This window comes from Agelaius phoeniceus, chromosome 11 (genome assembly GCF_051311805.1).
Source record: "Agelaius phoeniceus isolate bAgePho1 chromosome 11, bAgePho1.hap1, whole genome shotgun sequence".
NCBI lineage: Eukaryota > Metazoa > Chordata > Aves > Passeriformes > Icteridae > Agelaius > Agelaius phoeniceus.
Window position 1 is genome coordinate 11,152,172 of NC_135275.1, and position 17,833 is coordinate 11,170,004.

General features: G+C 37.1%; 1 protein-coding gene across 35 annotated transcripts in view; it reads left to right on the forward strand.

Moving 5' to 3' along the window:
• The window catches only part of SLMAP (sarcolemma associated protein), a 90,156-nt gene that overhangs the window by 53,842 nt on the left and 18,481 nt on the right, over positions 1 to 17,833 (forward strand). For 8 of the 35 annotated variants that reach the window (XM_077184529.1, XM_054640064.2, XM_054640077.2 and 5 more), the window contains 10 exons: positions 69 to 125; positions 3,530 to 3,613; positions 3,874 to 3,933; positions 8,163 to 8,285; positions 8,869 to 8,943; positions 10,005 to 10,325; positions 11,142 to 11,259; positions 11,572 to 11,743; positions 13,142 to 13,276; positions 16,728 to 16,817. In XM_077184529.1, the coding sequence (XP_077040644.1) occupies positions 69 to 125; positions 3,530 to 3,613; positions 3,874 to 3,933; positions 8,163 to 8,285; positions 8,869 to 8,943; positions 10,005 to 10,325; positions 11,142 to 11,259; positions 11,572 to 11,743; positions 13,142 to 13,276; positions 16,728 to 16,811 (1,229 nt within the window). In that variant the 3' untranslated portion in view covers positions 16,812 to 16,817. Of the gene's footprint in view, positions 1 to 68; positions 126 to 3,305; positions 3,409 to 3,529; positions 3,614 to 3,873; positions 3,934 to 8,162; positions 8,286 to 8,868; positions 8,944 to 10,004; positions 10,326 to 11,141; positions 11,260 to 11,571; positions 11,744 to 13,141; positions 13,277 to 16,727; positions 16,818 to 17,500; positions 17,825 to 17,833 lie in introns of those variants that run through there. The other 27 variants (XM_054640063.2, XM_054640076.2, XM_054640069.2 and 24 more) reach the window with 7 other exon arrangements.

The window sequence follows — 17,833 nt, forward strand, 5'->3', positions numbered from 1 at the left end:
ATGTACTCTACGTAGATGCGTGCAGGGAAAATTTGAGCTTGGAAAGTAACACTTATTTTGTTTGGCAGACAAGATCATAGATGAAGGACATCTAACCAAAGTGGAAGAAACAAAGCTTTTGAAAGGTTAGACTTCTGGATTATTTAACTGTTTTTGAAGCATGCTTTTTCTGTCACTCAGTGCATGTTCTGTGTTAAGCCAGCAGTTTGAGTTTTGATTGAATACACATTTGAAGAGAAATTCAATAAAGGGGAGGGAAATTGTTTGCTGAACTCTACTCCAAATACTCTTGTAGGCTAAAAAGATTTAATGGAAACCATTTTTGATGACTGAGTGCATGAAATGCTAGTTTCAGTATTGACTGAGTTCTTACTTGAATATGCATTTTTTAAAAAAAAGTATTTTTTGTAAATTCATATCAAGCTTTAGTGTCTGCATGAATTCCAAATGGGATTTTGGTTTTATTATAGGGCTATATAGAAATAATGTTTGGGTTTTAAATAAAACTGTATTTTATTTTGACTATTTTCTATCTTATCTCATATCTTTAAGTATTAACCTCCTAAATGTGTCTTTTACAAGTAAAATATATCTGTGCCTCTCCAACTCTTTTCTCTAATGTATAAAGCAAGTTAAATTAAAGGAGCTAATTAGAAAAGACTTTTCAAGGAACAGTCACCCTTACCTTACAATGCCAAGGTCAGGATTGCTAACAAGTGTGCAGGTCAATGTTTCTCAAGTGTCTAATAATGTAAGATTGTTTGGACTTGCAGGCTCACTCCTCTCTTGCAGCTTTTTATTGATGTCTGGACATACTGCCTCACTTCTTTACCCTCTGAGCTTCTGCCAAGTGTTGTTGTGTTGAATAAATGTTTGTTTGCTAAAAGGTCCAGTGTTATAGAGATATTTTCATTTATCTTCTCTTCCTTTAATGGATGGAATGGCACCTTTAACTCCTTTCTGTATGTGAGGAAGCTATAGACCAGGTGCCATATTTGGCAAAAGAATGCATACAATAACTGTAATGTAACACTTGCATGCCCCTTCCATTGCAAAGCTCTGAGCTATTTTTAGTGTTTGGTAATATATTCTAACTCATCAAGTATGATGTCAACACATTTTAATATACTTTATCACTTTGGCTATATTTATTCAGCTCAGTTTTATTATGGGAAATAGGAACAACTGCTGTGATATAATATAGTACAGGAAAGAGTTGTGTGCTTACGACTCTGGTTCCAGAATAGGAAGCAGGTTTCTAATAATTTGTCTTCTGCTGTTTCACATGTAGAGCTGGTGCATCTTTCCTCTGGTGCCTCATCTTTTGTGCCTTGTTTCAGAGGGGGGAAGAAGCTGGTGTACCAAGGGTGGGTGGGAGGGAAGTATATAAGGGGGTGCTGTGGCAGAGAGAATTAATCCAGTGGTTGGAACTTGCACTGTTCCTCCCATTTTGCACCGAGCAGGGAAGCAGTATTTCCATGGATGCCCAGATATGGTAAAGTTAGTTGCATGTGGATCTTGCTCAGCTTAGTGCTTCTGGATCGGCCACTCATTAAAGGGACATGGGTGAGGTTTTTAGGTTATATTTTTCTTAATTAAAAATAATTATTAAATAATTCTTTGAAAAAGATAATGTGTTGGTTTAGTAATTATTACAGTTTTAGTGACAATCCTGTGAGCTTGGTTCTATATGATAATGTACAATGTTTTGATTTGAAACACCTTTAGATATTAGTTAAAAACCTTATTCCTAAAAATAAGAAAGATCCCTTTTTGTTTTAGCAAAGAACCACCCACCCCCAGAGATTAAGTTTTTAACTACAAGCAATCATTATGAATTTTGAAGTCTGCTAAAATGGGAATTGTGTTTGTAGTACCTGCCAGGTCTGACCCTCTGGTGTGCTGTAACTGTACAGGTGCTTTTCCCCGTCCTCTTCTCCGGTGATTTCGGTTGCGTTAGGGGGGGAAGAGTCTCGCTCTTCACCAGCTGCTTTGTTTCTACTTGCTGCCTTCTGTTTCATGTATAAGTGGATGTTAATCTGGCACAGAGTTATAAAAAACTTTTCATCTTAGATTAAGAAAACTTTGTGGGTTTTTTCTGGTTTTTTTCTGTCCGTGTTCTGTCGTGTTGATTTCCTCATGCAGCCGCACATATTGTCTGCAGTTTCCGCCTCTTTTGTTCTGGGGGAAGTTAGTTCTGTGTATTCTCTTGTTATTTGAAAAGATGTCTTATTATTCCCTTGGTTTTTACTTATTTTCATATACTAACCCTGTTGTATAACATGATTTATTTACTGATGTGCTCCTTTCGTCCCGTGTCCTGGTACTTCATTGTTGCATGCATGTTATCTATATATGTGGTGAAATTATTTGTGTTCCCTGTGCTTTTCTCCATGGATGGGAGATTTCTGTGCACTGGGAATGCTGTATTGACCCCTTTTCATAAAATATCTCTGCCTGCAACTTGAGACTCAGAGGAAACCTCTGTTAACCTGCAGGTGGGCAGCAGAGCTGTCAAAGCAAGGCTCTGAATAGGCAACCAAGAAAGATTTCATTTTGCATAACCTCACCTGTATGTTGGTGACAGTTCCTTGCTGACAGACCTGCTGGGTTAGCCCACACCAGAAATGGTCTGCTCCTTTTAATGGATCTATCAGAACTAAACAGTAATTGTTATTTAAGAAATATTTTTAAAAATTTATTTCCGTCATGTATAATATTTAGACTTTGAGTCAGGGGTGATTCTGTGTGGGACAAAGATGCACTGGTGTAATTAAATCCCCTTAATTTTGAAAATATGTGGTCTCTACTAAAAGTCTAGAGCTGGGGAAAAAAACCCCAAAACCAAAAAATCCAACAACAAAAAAAAACCAAACCAAAATCAAAAAAACCCATCAAAAACAACTGTGTGCCTTCACTAAACTGCATGTAATAAAGTGCTGAATTATATATGAACAGATATTTCATGAAGGTAATTTTTTTGTGAGAACAACATAACACTGTTTCTCTTAATACAATTTAAACTGAAAGTTCTTTCTAGAAACTGATGTATTAATTTATATTGCTGTGATTCTTTAATGTTTCACACCACTCTTCTTTTGAATAGTACAGTATGTGCAAGACTTGTTATTATGTAATTTGTCCAAAATATTGAAACACAGTTTTATTCCTAACAGCAGTTTCTTTGACTTGCTACAGTATCTGCATTGTTCTAGTTTTCTTTTCTTATTTGTTTGCTGATTGAATCAGCTTTTGCACAGTTCCAGCTGGCAAGAACACAGCATTAACCCAGGTTCAAGCTGTGCATGAGGTGATTGCATCCCTTATTAGAGGCTAGGCTGGGTTAATGATTCCAGGGATGTGGAATCCATTTTAGCCCAGGCTTGCAAAGAAATAAGCACCCAGCAGGTTTTTAACTGTTTCTTGAACCAAGTTGTTTTCTCTTGACATTTAGCAGTAGTTTGGTGTACAGGAGAAATTATGAATAAAGCATTTATTGATTGTAGTTGCTTTTCCTTGTCTCTTGCAGAAAACCAAGCACGAGTCAAAGAATCGAACGATTTGTCTGACACCCTTAGCCCAAGCAAGGAAAAAAGCAGCGACGACACTACAGGTAAGAGTTTAACTGAGATTTCTGTAACCTCTAATTGGTTTGAATTAAATGTAGGTAATTATGAGCATTTTCTTAAAAGAATGGAGTATATTATACAGAGTTAGAGACAAGCTTAGAGCAGTGTTGTCTATTTTGCGGCTTCATAATTTGACTCTTGTAAATTGAGAAGGACATAAAATCTTCTCTCCACGTAAAGAATGTGTATATGAGAACTGTCTGCAGTCTGCCTCCTCTCTGAAAGGTGTGGGGTTTCTTTTTAGATGCTCAAATGGATGACCAAGATCTAAATGAACCTATTGTCAAAGTAGCTCTTCTAAAAGGTAAACGAATTTACTTTTTCAATTTCACATGCTTAATCTGTATATGTAATCTTTTTTCATCAAATAATAAAAAAAAAAAGTTAAAATAGAATTCTGGAATTCAAAGATGTTTATCATGTAGTATGGAAGAATTAAATTTAAATGTTAGTAATGACTCCTTTGAGTGATATAAAAACACACTTTTGAGTGTTGCTATAGAAATCATCTGTGTATAAATGTAATCTCTGTACTCACCAATGCTGTTCTAGGAATTTACATGTTACAACTTTGACTTGAGAATTAGAGTCAGTACACCTTTAAGATTATAGCTGGGGAGAGGAGGGATTGTTCCACCACTGACATTTTTCAAGCATTGTCAAATTTTACTTGCATAGCTTCCATCACTGTCAGAAATGCTTCTGTTAGTTTGCAGCTGATGGGTTAATCAAAACAAGATTTTAGATTTTGTTTTTAACACAATCAGGATTGGAAGTTTGTATTGTAACTGTATTTGGAATGATGGCTGGGGCTTAGCTTTGAGCTTCGTTTCTATAAATGTAAAATTTTTATTGGTTTTTATGCATTGAAGGCATATACTTAATTAGCAAGCTGATATTTACATATTCATTACTGAAGATTTCTGTGGCATAATAATTAGTTATTACATTTAGCCTATTGAAAATCATTTTTTGCTTCTTTAACAATTAGACACTTGATAAGATCTGTAAAATTATGCTCCTGTTGAGATCACAAGTAAAAGAATGTCACAGTTCTTTGTGAAAAAAGGAAACCATAATGGAAGGTAGGAGACCTGTAGAAGAGCTTTTCTCTGCAATTGTTTACGCTCCCTAATTTTACCACAGAAAGGCTTCCAAAAATTGCACAAATTACTTTTGCTGTTTGGCAACATGTATAAAATTGAGTTTGATGTTTCCCAGTGGACATCAGTTCAGCAGAGCAGTTTAGAAAGGAGGGTTTGAGATACTGGGCATGTGCCACTTGAGGTTTGCTGTAATATCTGCAACTAATAACAAGTATGACTTTCTCTGCTAGAAGGTAGACTTTGATAATGTTGTTTGTAGTGATTATAATAGTCTTATTTTTGGTTATAAAACTGAGGTTGGCAGCAACTTTTCTCTTCCTCTTGAGGCTATTTATGGGCCTTCCTATTTTGCTCTCACGAAACCATTAAAAAATAGCTGTGCAATGAATCATTTGCCCTTTTAATTTTTATGAAGAGCCTATAAACCCTCAGTTTTGTTTGAGTTTTTTTCAGAGACTTCATGTGCCTGACTTTGTCCTAAAAAGGATCTGATTTGCCTCTGAAAGGTTTTCAAGTGGACTTGTTATGCAGCCATATAATTAAGGAAGAGTGAGAACATTTTTTGATCTGGCGGCTGTTTGGAATGCAGAAACAGCCTCTGGAAAAGGCAGAGGTTTTATTGAAATTTACAAAAGAAATTAATGGAACAGGAAAATGATGAGACTTCTGGTTGCTGTAGATTCCTCCAAGCATTTTCCATCAAAATTTTTTGAGTGCATTCAGGATTTGATTTAAATTTCTCCAAGTCAGAATCTGGCAAAGAGGGGAAGGGGGGAAATCTCAGGGTTGGAATTGTTGTGTCTGGCTTCACCAGTGTACCCTGAAAATTGTCTTCTGAATAACCTGAGAAAACCTGCAAAATTCTGAAGGTGAACTTCCAGAAGTGAGGCTTGAAGAAATCCCAGACTGCTCATAAACTGCTACCACAGGCCAGGCACATACAGATAAAGGATCAGTTAAGACCACAGTCTGTGTGGGCTTCTGTATTATCTCTGTGATAAAAAAAAATTAATTTAAAATGGTTTAAAAAAGGTTTTTAAACAATTTTAAAATTACCCTTAGAGTCAATGTTAAGGGAAGCCTCACTGTATTTGTGTGGGAGACTAAGTGGTGTTAATTGAGAACATTTCTTAAAGTGTGGCAAACAAACTGATCACAGATTAAAATTTTCCATGAGGTGGAAAAAATGAATGAGGAAGAAAAAATGCTGTACTTGATCTTTTCTTTTTTATTTAATTCTTTCTGGCCCCTTGTTGTAATTAATGGTAACTCCTTAGCCTTCTCTGGGGACAGTTAGCTGTGATGTGAATTTGCTTCTAAAGGGAACTCATTGTAAGCATAATGATATTTAGTAGTTTTATTGTTTGTAAATAGGGCAATCCTACTTAGTGAAGAAGTACTTTTCAAAACTAGAATTAGCACCAAAATTATATTTGCTTTGAACTACAGGACACCTAATTTTCAGATTGGGTAAGACAAAAAAGCAAATATTTTCTTGTACTTATATTTCTTGGCTTTTGATTTAGAAGCATGTCAGGCACATGGAAATTCCCCTTTTGTGTTGATGTAGGAAAGAGTTTTTCTCTCATCTCTTTTGAAGCAGTACTGTCTTTTCTGGTGTGTGCTTTCATTGACTAGAAAATGCTGCCACCATAAAAGTTCATTTAGGGTGTCTGTTGTTGGATTTGGGACACTGCCTCTTTATCAGGCATGATTTGAGCATAATTTGTCGACTTCCTCATCCATTTCTTCTGAAAAGTCTCATTAAAGAGGGTTGAAAGTCTAATTGCTCTAAATATTTATCCATGAGAAGCTAAGAACAAAACATGTTCAGTAAAGAGAAACTTGGGTTTAGAGCTAATAAACCATAAAACAAAGTATTTGGATGAAATACGTAGTCCTCTCTGTTCTTTCTGCTCTCATAATTTTGTTCTGAAAAAGTCTAAAAGCAGATGTGTGTCCTCAGCTCTGCTCAAACCCACCAGTTCATTACTGTGAGAGCAGGAAAAACAGCCCCTTAGAGAGATGCAATGTGAAGACTTTAGCATGATTTGCTAAACAATTTTCTTAATTAAGAGAGCAAGAAAAAAAGATCTATAATTGTTTTATTGGTAACATATACAGCTGAATATGAATGTCAAAAGTATAATGATGAGCTAAATTATAGTTTCTTTTATTTTTTTTCCTTATCAATGCAAAGTCCAGACAAACCAAAATAATACTTTTTTCTGAGCCTTTATCTTAAATCCACGTGGTCCATAGTTGCAGATGTTTATTGACAGATAACTGTGCAACCCTTTTTTTCCCACCCTCTCTCATGATACACAGCTGGAATTCTTTCACCAGTTTTCCTCCTTTACCTTTCTCACCAAACAAGCTTTATATCAAGTTTCAGCCCTCTACCCACGGAGTTTATTAGTGCTGTTTGTCCCTGCTGAAAGATCAGTTTGTGCACAGATACTGCTTAAGGAAAATCTAGTAAATGGGAGTTTGCTGGATGCTGTTGCTGGCTTTGCAGATGCCTGCAGGCTGGAGTGTTCCTGCATCTAATTTCTAGATGTGTGCCCATTAGAGGACACTGCTCTTGGTAACAAATACTGTTTTCCTCTTTTAAATTCCTCCAAAACTTCAGCTGTAAAAGTATTTTATTTTCTGTGACTGCAAGTCTTCTCTTATAAGCTCAAGAGGCATTGGATATATGTTTTAGCTAATGCAAAACTTATGGGGAAGAGCAAATGTTTTTATTTGGAGTTTAAATCATGTGCATAGATTTATGATCATATTAAAGACATACCTAGTATTTTAAGATGCAGTTTAAAAAAAAATTAAGTGCAATATTTATCTTACTATTCACTAAGGCCACTAAATGAAATAAGGAGGTTGGAATTTTCTTCTTTTTCTTAATTTTATTTTAGGAAATTTCCCTAAATTTTTCCTTTCCTTGTTGGTCCCCAGAGGGAGAGGGAGAGGCTGAGCCTGGCAGTGTGGTGGGTGGGTGGCAGTAGTGAATCATGGAATAGCAGCTCTTGCCTGAGCCTGTGCACTGGGACAGGCTCAGGGCAGCTTCCTTTAAAGAGACAAGTTGTAAACACAGCCAAGGATTGTCTTAAGCTTTTGTTGTTCCTTGTTTTTGTCAATACAGAAGTCCTTGCCAATTTATACAGTTTTTTTTTTAAACTCTCTAATTCTTCCTTGTTAATTTTTGTTTTCCATTGCATGTTATGTGTAATGAATTCTTTAAGGTTTGCATATGTTTTACTACTTTTAAAAGTACATTAATATTTTTGCTAATATTTGCTTAATCTAATTTTGAGTTTACTTCAACTAACTTTTCAAGATTTGAGTATAAAGTTGCCTATCAGCACATGGCAGTGCAAATGAAGCTGTTGTACAAACTTATGATTCAAAGAAAATGTTCTTTTGTCAGATGAATTGCAGGGTGCACAATCAGAGACTGAGGCTAAGCAAGAAATTCAGCAACTGCACAAGGAGCTGATTGAAGCCCAAGAGCTAGCTAGGACAAGTAAACAAAAATGCTTTGAACTTCAAGGTGAGACCCAGATCAACTTGGTTCTGTAGGGTATTCATGAAAATTGTATATATCAGGTAGTTCAAGATAAACCAACATGTTTTCATAGTATTGAATACATCCTTGAATTCAGTAGATTTCATCCTTATTTCAGTTAGATAATGGATGTAACTGAATGTCTTCAGTGGTAGCTCTTTGTTAGATCATACCATCAGCTATGTAGCTCTCTTGTTTTTAAGAGGAAATAGTATAGTTCAGTTTAATTGCATATTGTTCAGTGTGCATTAGGGGTTATATTTACAATCTCTTTTTTTTTCCTTCCTCTCACACCAGTTTGCATTTAGCACACATGGAGTTTTCAGATCAGGCAACAGATTATATCAATTTCAAATTAATTGTAATACTACCACAATAATGGAATGATGTCTTAGTATTAACTTTTATTAAACTACTTACACAGTTTTACTACCTTTGATAACATTCTGAAGTAATATGTTTGCTTAATCTTTTCACTGAAGGAGAGATTGTGACTAAAATTCATTACACAAGTGAAATTCATGTTACTAACAAAAACTCTTGGGCACATTTTCACTTTTATTTGTAGCTCTCTTGGAAGAAGAGAGAAAAGCATATCGAGTGCAAGTTGAAGAATCCAACAAGCAAATAAATGCTCTGCAAGGTAGGAATTTTTTCCCCCACTCTTTAGGGAAGCTATATATAGGTTTGACTGTTTCTGTGGCATCATAGTCACTAAGAAAGGAAAATGTTTAGTTGAGTGTATGTTTTAAATCTGATTTCTTTCACCATATCTTTGAATGTTGTGGAATGTTTCCTTTAAATTCCTATGGTTGTAATAGTAACTTAAAAACTGCAACAGGTGTAATCTGTAATAGGTACCTCTTCTTCATCTCCCTTTAGTCTTTCCCAGTTCTAGATGATCCAGGGATTTTTACTGTGGCTGCCTTTAGAGCTCTCAGAAGCTTCAGGTGTTTTGTGCTCATCAGACTCTTCACTTCATTATAGGATCCTCTTAAAGGAATTTTTCATCCAGATCCACATCCAGCATCAGAGCATGCAGTAAAGTTGCTGCAACAGAGACCCTGTCCATGCCTTTTTGAAAATTGATATAATCAATTGTGCTCTTTTCAGCCCAAAATGGATACAGCAGGATGTAACCCATAATTTACACAACTTCTGAGTCAGGTGTTCTGTGTCACATTAACTTCTCATCCATGCATGTGAGTGAGCTCGTTGGTAAGAGTCTGTCATTCTGTCCAGCCTTAAGGTCAAAAAAGGCTCTGTTATGTTGTCATTTCCTTAGAGCAAGTGTTAGTTTGAAGAGCTACTCAGGCACTTAGGGTTAGGGTTACACCTAGGGTTAGGGTTTTGAAAAGCACAAAGCCCAGAACACCAGGCAGTCTGCAGCTGCAAAAGGCATCCTAATGGGAACACAAAACTGCCACAACATGCCTTAGACCACTGCTCTTTCCTTGCAAAAAGCCTTAGTCCTAGGCTGCATTCACTGCCTAGGGTTAGGGTTTTTCTTTCTTCTGACTCCCTGTATTACATGGCCCACATACTTGCCTCTTTAAGGCATCTGACAGGATAAATATATTTTTCAATTGCATTAGGCTTCTTTAGCCCTGTTAAATATCAATGTGTTGAGAGAGGGAGGTAAGGTTTTTAAGTTTTTTGTTAATAGAGTTTGAAAAAATACTGACATGAATGTCTGCTTTCCAGCTCAGTTGCGAAGGTTACAAGAAGAAATTGAGAATCTTCGCAAGGAGAAGGAGAATGAAATTTCAAGCACTCGAAATGAACTAGTCAGTGCTCAAAATGAGATTCTGTCACTTCAAAAAGTAGCAGAAAAAGCAGCCTCAGACCGAGACACAGATATTTCTGCCTTGCAAGCTGAGCTGCAGACGGTGCGAGCGGAGCTTGACCGCTGGAGGAACGATGCCTCGGACTATGAAAAAGAAATTGTCAATCTGCAGTCCCGGTTTCAGCTCAAGTGCCAGCAGTGTGAGGAGCAGCAGAGGGAGGAGGCCTCTCGCCTGAAAGGTACTTGCTGGAAAGGATGTCCCAGAGCATGGCTGCCAGAGCATCCTGCTGCTCCCTGTGCTGGATGCCAGTTACTCAGATCACTGTTTCTCTGTCCCTCTGTAGTCATTTACTCTGTGTGTGTGTGTGTACACACACCTGTATGTATTCATCTGTGTGCACCAAGGCTTGTGGTGCTCACAAAAAAAGACGTTTTGCATGCTTCATTAAACAGTTATTATCAATTATGCCTAAAGTAACTTACGCCTAAATTACTCTTTGACATCAGTAGACCAAGTGTAATTCCACTTAGAAAAGATGGAAAACTTTTACAGTTTGAGGGATTCATACTGCCAAAACATTTCCAAGAGGACTTGTGTAACTTCTCTATAGTTTGACTGTTAAGGGGGAACTCCTGACTTTTTAATTCTACCAAAGTGTCACTAAAAGTTATTGCTTTAAACATTCTATTCCTTGAAACAGAGGCATGGTATTAGTGATTCTCTTGCTATTTTCAAGCCTTGGAAATTATTTTCTTCAAGTATACTTTTGTACCACTGTTTCTAAAATATTAGAGTTGACCCATAAAAAGACTGTTTTCTACTTCTTTGTGCCTTAGAAAAAGCTTTAATGAAAAAAGTAACTTGTCAGGGTCATAAACCTTATAACAGTAGAAGATAATGTAATGTTTTACAGGTGCTCACGAGAGAATTCATGTGACATGATTACAAACAAATACACTTGAGATTTACCAGCTTTTCCTCCATTTATCAGCTGGTGTTCCTTGAAGCAGTCATGAAATAATTTTACTTAATTGAATTAACTTATTCATTGCAGATGAACTTGAAAAATTGAAGGCAGAGTGGATTGCTCTGGAAGCTGAATGTGTTAAACTGAGGAAGGAAAATACTTCACTTACGTCTGAACTTCAGCGACAAGAGAAGGAGCTCTCTAGGTAAGGGCACAAGGTTTGTCTGTGGGGTACCACAGCAGCTGAAGAGTTTTGCTGATGGTGGTTTTTCCTCCCAAAAGAGATACTAAATGTTAATTATACACAGCAAGCTGTGGAGATATATTTAAAAGCAAGATCATGGCCAACCTTTTGTGTCAGCACTCTGCTAGGGAGGCAATAATGGTCTGTATTTCTATGATTGCTCTAAGCTGATATTTACACATCAAAACCAATGTGTTAAACTTTCAAGGGTGAAAAGTGCCAGTTTGTGTAAATTTAAAATGCATAAGGAATCAATTGGATTTTGTTTTTCAGCTCTCAGAAACAGAGTTTAGCACTAACCAGCGATATAAGTGTTCTTGAAATGTCTCGGAAGGAACTTGAAAATCAGATGGGATCATTGAGAGAAAAACATCAACGGGATGCAGCCAGTCTGAAAACTCAACTCAGTGAAGCTGAAAGTCAAGCAAAAGATTTTCAGAAAGAGGTAGCATGAAATATTTCCATTTTGCAAGAATGTAATGCTCAATGACTGACCTCTTTAAGCTAAAAGAAAAGGGACTTTTAATTCTTTGCTTTTTCTAGTAAATAATTTTTTTCAAATGTTTATTGCAAGCAGTTTAAATGGTAGCTATGAAAATACAAACTGTGAGTCAAATCTAAAAGGGAAGACTTCAGGTTAATACATGTGTTCTTTGAGAACTTGCTAGACTTTACTTCCATGCATTACTGTAGTGAATTTACTTTTAAGATGTTCAGACAGGTAAAACATTATTCAGAGTCTTCATGAATATCATGGTCCAGAGTTTCTTTAGCTGTTATGAGTCAAAGTTAATTTTCACAGTCTAATCTTCCCAGTTAGATTTGAACTCTTCTATTTGGCAATGGGACTACATATTCTTTACAAAGATCTTTTATCTTAATGGATTTGTAAGTGCATAAGGAAGAGTCAGCATTCTGAGCATGTATTTAATCTGGCCTCTAAAGATTATGTCTGGACAAGGCCATAGTCTCCAGCACTTGCTTACTTCCTCTTGTGAACATTTTGAATGTTTCTCCAGTCACTGCTCTTAGTTTCTTTTGCAGTCCTTTTGTTTGCTCCATGATTAATTCATCCATGTCACATTCCTTACAATTCTCAGAATCTGAAAACCCCAGTTGTCTTAATCTCTGTTTTGTAATCAGATCAGTATTTGTAAAGATGCCTCATCTTCTAAATTTGTGGTGAATGCCAGTACTGAAGGTCATTGGTTCTGTCCTTACTAAACCCAGTCAGGAGGACTGCTAGAATAGGAAAAATGGAATGTGGGTTTGAAAAAGGAAAAGCTACCCATTCTCTAGGAACATATCCCATTTACCCAGTACTGTTTGCACTTGACCCACACTGAGGATTGTGGCATAATGTTTTTTTTAATGCCTGCCTTGCTCTTAAGTTTGAATTTGCTATGTGGAAGAGGGTTTGATTTACTTCATACAGAGTGTTGAATTTTGCACCTATGAGAGGGGTATAAACTGCAGCCTAGATGTAAGACCACTATTCAAATGTGAAGGACTCCTTGTTCCCCTATTTCTTGTTTCATCTGTGTAGCTTTTACAGTCCTTTCCAATATGATAATGAATAACTGGTATGAGAGATTAATTAAAGCTTTGCATTTACTTTGTATTTCCTTGGGTTTGGTAGTCCTAGCTCTGCCAAGCTGGGCAAAAAATTTTGATTTAGAAAAAAAGGAAATCTAAATTCTACCCCACTTTTATGAAAAGAGAGTGCACTGATGCAAGGCGAGTTAGTCTAGGCAGATGACAGCAAAGGGAGCTGTGTGCTAAGCAGATGTCAGCATGTGCTGGGTATCCAGGGGTCCACACATTGTTTTCTCTTTGTCTTTAGTATGAAAGAACACAGACTGTGCTCTCAGAGCTGAAGGCCAAGTATGAGGTGGCTGAACAACAAAACCAGTCACTCACGGAGGAGCTCAAACAATGTAAAGAAAACCTGAAGCTGCTACAAGAAAAAGGAAACAATGTAAGTCTGTACCAAATGTGTGGGGAAGTCAGGTTATGACACTGGCAATTCTGTTGATTGAAGGAATATGGAAGAGTCAAATAGAAAAGGATGGACTTCTAGAGAAAAAAAAAATGGGTACCATATTATGCAAAATTCCATTTTAGTCCTACCTGTGCAGATTTGCAGATCATTACACTGTTACAATTACACATGAAAGTTAAATTTACAGTTGCTTGACAGTTTTAAGTATGTCCTTAGATACCTGCTCTCTTGAAAACATGTGGCTTAAATACAGTGAACCAGAACTAAGTAAAATTTTCTGATTTCAAACAATGATACAGGGGCAGTAGCTGACAAACCTGTATCCAGATGAACTGAGTAAACCTTTTCAAGCTGCTCTCACTTTATTGGTATTGATTACAATGGATGTTCCCACCTTACTCTTGCTTATGCTTCTTAAGCATGGTTATTTCTGGTGGGCTCATGCTTTAAGCAGTACAGCTGAACTGTCCTTTCTATTCAGTAATGAAAATAGTGCTTTCTGGTTTTCAGTTTATTTGAGAGGTTGTATCATTAGAACTGAGTTGCCAGCTACAGACAACTTTTTATTTTACTGAGATTCTGAAACCTGTCAAACATTAAGGGTGTGGCAGACACATTATAAGGTGGTCATAGCCTTATTTTAGGTCCCTTACTACCCTGGGGGGGCTGGTTTTGTCTTCCTGTACTGCCTCTGTGGCCAGTGCAGGGTGAACAGCTCCTGTAAGGCACAGTACTAAACAGGAGGATAATGAATGCTCTGTAACAGACTTTAGCAAATTGTTTCTCTGACTACAAGGGAAGTTTTACAGGTCCTATCCTCTAAGTCAGCTGGATGCTTAAAGTTTGTATGAATATCCTTGCCATAATTAATTCTTGAATATAAACCTTGAACATCATGGAGCTGTCAAAGACGTAAAGAATTCAAAGCCTTTCTCACTTTTTTCAGACATATTTTCAGGAATATGATTTCATCATTCTCTTGGAACCTGATTCTTGCTTAGGGTTTTTCTGCAGTGCTCAGAGTTACTTGACTTACTTAAAGCAGAAGTCAAAAACAACTACACTAAAACTCCACCCCATTTTAATAGAAGAAATCACACTGAATAAATAATGGTGAATGTGAGATTTTCTGCTCTGTTAAAAAGATTAATCTCAGAATCAAAATGATCAGTGGAAAAGGGGAAAAAGTAAAGGTTGAAATACTGTGAAGGAAATGGGAGCACCTGATGAAAGTGGAAAAACTGAAAAGAAATTTTAGGGAGAATTAGAGGTGAGTATTTAAGTGAAAGCAGAAACCACAGCAGTTGCCAAAAGCTGCTTGCAGAAGAGGAGTTAATTGTGACAGTTGAAACGTGGAGGTCAGGGTGTGATGAAGAGCATCCTCCATATAAGGGCAAACTCACTGCTCACCAAACATTACTCACAGCCTGTAATGTAAAACATATCCATCTTGGGGATTGTTTCAGACATCATGGATACTGGGCTGAGTTCCAAGGTCAAATTTTTCAAGTACCATTGCCCCTTTATGCTGGAATCATTATCTGCTACTTCATTTCTGAGGACAGAAAGTGACTTCCCACTGTGGGATTTGTTCCTTTTTGCAGCTCATCTGTGTCTGAGTTTGCATATCTTCATATTCTAAAAAAAGATGCACAATTTTATTGAGGCGTGCAGTTAAATGCTCCTTGACAATAGGGAGATTTGTTATGTATTGATAAGCTTGTGAGGGGAAAACCTAATAATGTGGAGGTCCTCTCATTGAATGTGATGGATATTTATCATTGGTTTCATTTGCCAAGAATGTGTATAACTTGAAAAAATATATCTATAGAATTGTTCAGTGAATCATCAAATGTTACAAAAGACAAGGCTTCTGTACTCCATTTGGGATATCATTTAAATATTATGTTTTAGTATTTAAGTTGTACTTTTATAAAAGATGGCAGTGTTGTGTTTTTGAACTGCTTAGCGGTGTGGTGTACACTTGTGTCTGCATGCTTGTAGCCACTGGTTACTTCCTGATGCGCTTTACACAACAGATTTAATGATCTGAATGGTTTGAGAACATCAGCTGCTCTGGTTGATTTAAACCTCTGGCACTTCTTGAACACTGCTGTGATTATTTCTGCCAACAGGCTTTCTGTGGGAAGGTGGCACTGTGATTCGTGGCACCCGTGACACAAAAATAATCTTGCATGAAAAAGTCTTCAACAGTTACACATAATTTTTCTGTTAAGTATTTGCCTTGATTGAAAAAAAATTTAATTGAACAAGACTAGAATACCTTCTAATATTCCTGTACTTTAAACCATATTGGAGGTTCTATGAATTAGTGATTCCTACAAATTCAACCCAAGATGAGATTTTACTTACTAATCACCATGTTTTAGAAAAGTTAAGCATGAATTTATCATGTATTTATTTGACTGAACAAAATCAAGGTAGCTTCAGCACAAACAGTTTTAAAAATATTTGGCATGGTTTGACCTTAACCTCTGTGTGTCTTTGTGTGTGCACAAATATATAGAGTAGGATACAGAGAAAGCAGATGTCTTCCAAGGACAGATTAAAAAGCATTTAGGTCCATTTTTGCTTTTAACTTTTCGTATCACAGATAGAGGCTGTTCCATCCAGAATGTGCAGTAGTTTCCTTGAGTAGAACACAGCTGAGAAAAAGTGTGGATGGTTCTGTGGAGGCCCTAAGCTGGATGAACCCTGCAGTCTGGCCAGCTGCTGGTTTGGCCCAGCTGCAGCATTTGATCAATTTTCAGAATTGCATTTGGTCACAAGGCTGCTGACCTGGCAGAGATGCTGAGCTTTGTGGTATCTCTGATAGAAATGTGCTTCTCTGCTTTGTAGTAACTGGATGTGGATTGTACAGTCACGTTACAATCTCACAGAAATGTCTGAACTACTGGGTTTGCCTGTGGACATAGCTGTAATTGATTCACTAATGGAGGAAAAAAGATTGTTTTTCCAGAGGCTGGTGATGGAAAATGGAAAAGGCTAACTAGCAAGGAATGAAGAAATAGCTGAAAAATCCAATATTTGGTGTCAGTCCATCTCTCAAGAAATCCAAATAGGATTTCCTCTTACTTAGAAAAACTAAAACCAACTATAAATAAGATACAGGCAAATCAGTTTAACATTTGTTTTGTTTTCAAAGTGCTAAATTCCAAGTTGTGACAAGAGGTTTCTTGGAACATTTTCTGCTTACTTCCCTTTATTTTTAAACATCCCTGTTCATTTGAGTAGAATGGTGTACTAACTTTGTATACCAGATTAGACAATGCTGTAATGTGTTAGATGTCTTTAATACATTTCACTTAAAACAAAACTTACTGACTTATTTTCCCCTCTCTAAATCATCTTTACCTGATTTGATTTATAGCACAAAGTGATTTTTAATATCCCTTCCCTTCTTTAGCCTTCCATATTACAACCCGTCCCAGCCGTATTCATCGGCCTAATCCTGGCTTTCCTGTATTGGTGTTACGGCCCATTGTGGTAGCGAAAGGTACAAGCACTACTGTTCAGTCAATGTATGTTTGTCCCTCACCTGTTTGTGCCATTTCTGTATCAAATAGTGCATGGTGAAATGCTCACAGGTATTTCTCTACCTGAAGCAAACCCTTCATTTAATATGCCATTCTGTTGACACTGACGAGCTGAGCAATCCACTAATCATTTAACATCTCTGTGATTTCCTGAATTCTAACAATGAATTTTGTTCTAACTGGTGCTTGAACGTGCCTCTTCTAACTCAGTCTCAGTTTGTCTTTAGCAAATGGGCTGCCTTTTGCACAATGCTGCGATGCTAGGGCTTGTAAGAAAACTTAATTGCCTAATTAACTATGAAAAATGAAGAGTTTGCCTCTAATAATAAAATTCAACAAGCTTTGGTTCCTATCTATGGTCTAAGAAATTCCTCTCTGGCTCTAAACACTTTAATTTTTCTCACTATTGCTGATGGAAAGATGGGGAAAAAAAGCCAAGAAATAGGTGGTTGGTTTGTACTCTGAACTCTCAGCTTGCATTTTCTCTTGTCTCTCAGTGTGTCCTCCTCTTAAAATGCCATTGTTGTCATGCAATGTTGTGACAGTCTGTTAAAAATGGTGTTGTTAGGATCTGCTACAAACTAAGTCACAGATCTGGATTTAAACGGTCAAAAGTTAAAGATGTGCATAAACCTCTGTCTAGCCTTGACTTGGCACGAGCCACGTTTTAAACATCTCAAGCCTTGACACGTTCAGTGGCAGATTTCTCTGAGGTGTGTGCAGTAACAAAGCTGGGAACACGGAGCTGCCAAGAGTCCTCCAGCCCATCCTCAGTCACCAAGAGCTGTGGAGTTGCTGTGCTAGAGGAACATGGTTTGCTGTGGTGCTCCAGGCCAGGACTAGCCTGCAGCAGGGCTCCTGGGTGACATTGTAGTGATGCCTGCCAACAGGTACTCAGGACTTGCAGGAACCACCAGGTAAACTGATTAGTATGAATTAGAACAAATATGATATTGATTTCTTTTTTCTCTCCACA